At 54.9% G+C, this 3,100-nt stretch overlaps 1 protein-coding gene across 1 annotated transcript; it reads right to left on the bottom strand.

Moving 5' to 3' along the window:
• Window positions 1-677: 677 nt before the first annotated feature.
• LOC119320787 (pentatricopeptide repeat-containing protein At2g17033-like) lies at window positions 678-1,960 on the bottom strand. The gene is made up of 2 exons (XM_037594733.1): window positions 1,818-1,960; window positions 678-1,688 (listed from the first exon to the last, which is right to left on the bottom strand). Exons 1-2 carry the CDS (start codon window positions 1,958-1,960, stop codon window positions 716-718), a joined length of 1,116 nt encoding a protein of 371 aa, XP_037450630.1. The 3' UTR covers window positions 678-715.
• Window positions 1,961-3,100: the final 1,140 nt, after the last annotated feature.

The following is a 3,100-nucleotide window of genomic DNA, read 5'->3' as shown; positions in this document are numbered from 1 at the left end:
AGAAACAGTTCGCTGCTGAACTTCAAGAAAAATCACCTGACACACAAATTAGACCTACCTCAACAAATATCCAAAAGTAAACAAAAGCACTTGATAGTGCATGTAACAATATCTCCAAGAGTAAACCTAGCACGTAATACATAAAATGGTATTTATTGACTAAACAAACAAAACAAATTCAGAGGAATAGAGGCACTGGTTTGACTCCAATAGGATAATGAGCAGTTATACACTAACAAAGATCCGTTACAGCTCAAGAAATAATAGTATCAGCTTCGATTATTTTGGGTAAGATGCAGCTATGTCAGTACTAGGATGTACATTCCCGAGATCCAATAGATGTTCTTGTGCAGGACTTGAAAAACACGACTGAGGTTACTAGGAACAATTCAACTTCACATTTTCAATAGGTTTCTGCAATTTCACCATAAAGACAGGCACATCAAAGCAGGGGTTAAACATCAGCAACAAGTTGAAAAAAATTCAGCAGGGCAGTGCAATTACCTTAAGGCAGCTGCCAAGGACTCGAGGGACAAGTCTAATATGCAGTCAGAGGCTTAGTTACTTTCGTGCTTTAAGACCCAAGTTCACCATTCAAAAAGAGATGACTATTTTTTCCAGCATTCACACAACACCCATCTTGTATTAATCCACAACATAAGGAAGAAATTATGCCTATTCTGAACCTCCTACTCTACAATAAACAGCTTGCCATTCATCTGGAAACTGGCACAAATGAGGAAAAGAACTGCCCAAGTTTCCTTAAAAGATTGGGCAAAAATGGGTGCTGATCACTTGCATTGGGTGACTGATCCGTGCTCTCCTCAGGCACCACGGAAGTCCACTCAGTGGCCAGACATTGTTTCAACCTGTCTCGCTTCGCCATGAGCCGGCCTTTGTTCCTCACGGACAGCTGCAGAGGGCTCCCCATCCGGCTCAGAACCTCTTGTGCCAGCTCCCGCACTTTGGGCTCACCTCGGACATCGCTGTGCTTCCCGACACCACACACCACAGACACTTCCAATGGTAATGTGCGGCTCACTTTCACTGAGTCCACCCACTGCAGCATCAGCACATAGGTTGAAGTTATACTGAACCCATGCAGGTTCAGCTTCACCTCAGTTTCTGACCAAACCATCGCCTTGTTCAACACTGACGAGGCTGCCAGAAGCTCCTGCACCACCTCAGCTTCTGCCGGCCATGGAGATGCAGACTTGAGCTTCCTCACCAACTGCGCCGCCGACAGCGGGAGCGAAGGGTCCAATTGCCGAGCCATCGACACCACCGTCGGGCAGGAGTTGAGCACGAAATTGTAGGCTTTGGTTGTCGGTGCAACGCGCAACTTCCGCATCTTCTTCAGCCACGCTAGCATCTTGCCATGGTCACGGCAAGCGCTGTAGCATGAGAGGACAATGTTCGCCGCGCCAGTGCCCAGCCGGATGCCAGCGTCCGACATGGATGCAATCACCCTCTCCATCTCAGCCAATTGACCTGCCTTCCCATAGCATTTCGCCACCAACCCAAACTGAAACGCATCCGGCTGGTACCCCAGAGACACCATCTCCTTGAGCGCCTCCTCGGCCTCGGCGGCGAGGCCTGTCACACCTACATCACCAGTGGTGGATGCGGTGGACGAGTGAGTTGGGGCCCCGTGGCCAGTTGGCACGGGCCCACTTGTAAGGGTGGCACTGGGTGCGTGTAGTGTGGGTTATAAGCCAGTGAGGGCTATCTGTGGAGGCGTGTGTGAGTTGAACCTGAATTTGAATCCTCACCTAATCTCTGTATCTCTCTTCCCTTGGAAAGCAAGCTAGTTTTACCAAGCCCAAATCTCATCCCCCTTCCCCTCCGATCCGATCTGAGACAGCGAGTGCGTGACAATTTGGTACTCAGAGCCACTTTTTCCCCACCGGATTTTGCTCCGCCGCGCCCTTTTCCCCGTTCCTTTCACCGGCCGTAACATCCACCGCGTGGGGTGTGGTCCGCTCCGGCGAGATCCACACGAAATCCCCCGTGGGGTTGGCTGGAGTTAGAGCGAGGCGATGGCTCCTTCGTCCAAGCCCTCTGCTCAGACGCGCCACGTTCTCAACGCCATGGCAGAATCATCCAACGAGCTCAAATCCATGATCCAGGCCCTTCTGACGCGGTTCGACGACAGCACGTGCGCGGGCGAGAAGCAGCTCGAGGCGCATCTTGCGTTCAACACGCAAGTCTCGTCCGATCTGGCGCATCTTCGCAAGCAGCAGGATCTCACGCAGGCGGACGTCGACGACGTGCGGCATCTCCGCGATCCGCCACCATCTCCGACCGCGGGGACGCGTCCGCGACAGCCAGCGCCCGGCGCACAAGACGGCGAGCCGCAGGGGTCCTCGGTCACGTCGCTGGAGCAGCAGCACGGGCCCCTTCCGCACGCACCTCCGCCTCGTCTCGGCAACGGGGGGCCGCCGCTGTTGACCACACGGGGCGTCCCGATGTTCCCGGGCACGAGCCAGACTGCGGCCCACGGGCCAGCGCGCGGCGTCCACTACGACCAAGGGCAGGAGTACGCCGTCAAGCCGCCCAAGCATGATTTTCCGCGCTTCGATGGCGACGCGCCCAGCCTCTGGATCGACCGGTGCCTCGCCTACTTCGACCTGTACCGCATCCCGCCGCACACATGGGTCACCACAGCAACGCTCTACATCGTGGGGCATGCCGCACACTGGCTGCAGGCGTTTCGCCATGGCCACCGGTCCTCTACTTGGGAGGAGTTCACCACCGCGTTGATCAGTGAATTCGGTCCAGACGAATTCGAGGTGGAAATGCACAAACTCCTGCAGCTTCGACAGACCGGCAGCGTGGCAGAGTATCGGACAGAATTTGAAGCTCACATGTATCATTTGCTCGCCCTCGACACGACTCTCAACCCGAAGATCTTCGTCACTCAGTTCCTGCTCGGATTGCACGATGATTTGCGGGCTGCAGTTCGCCTTCAGGAACCGTCGAGCGTCACACGTCCGGCTGTCCTTGCCAGGATAGTAGAGGAGGAAGCCGGTCACCAACGGCCGCGCCCACGCATTGTTCCAGCGGGTCGCCCACCGCCTCCCCCTCTACCACCACCACG

This window comes from Triticum dicoccoides, chromosome 6B (assembly GCF_002162155.2).
Source record: "Triticum dicoccoides isolate Atlit2015 ecotype Zavitan chromosome 6B, WEW_v2.0, whole genome shotgun sequence".
NCBI classification, from domain to species: Eukaryota; Viridiplantae; Streptophyta; class Magnoliopsida; order Poales; family Poaceae; genus Triticum; species Triticum dicoccoides.
This window is presented reverse-complemented; position numbering and strand designations above follow the sequence as displayed.

Coding starts and splice junctions, on each gene's coding strand:
- LOC119320787 (XM_037594733.1), bottom strand. CDS start 1,960: ATGTTACGGCCGGTGAAAGGAACGGGGAAAAGGGCGCGGCGGAGCAAA. Junction 1,689..1,817: donor GGGGATGAGATTTGGGCTTG/GTAAAACTAGCT, acceptor ACACGCACCCAG/TGCCACCCTTACAAGTGGGC.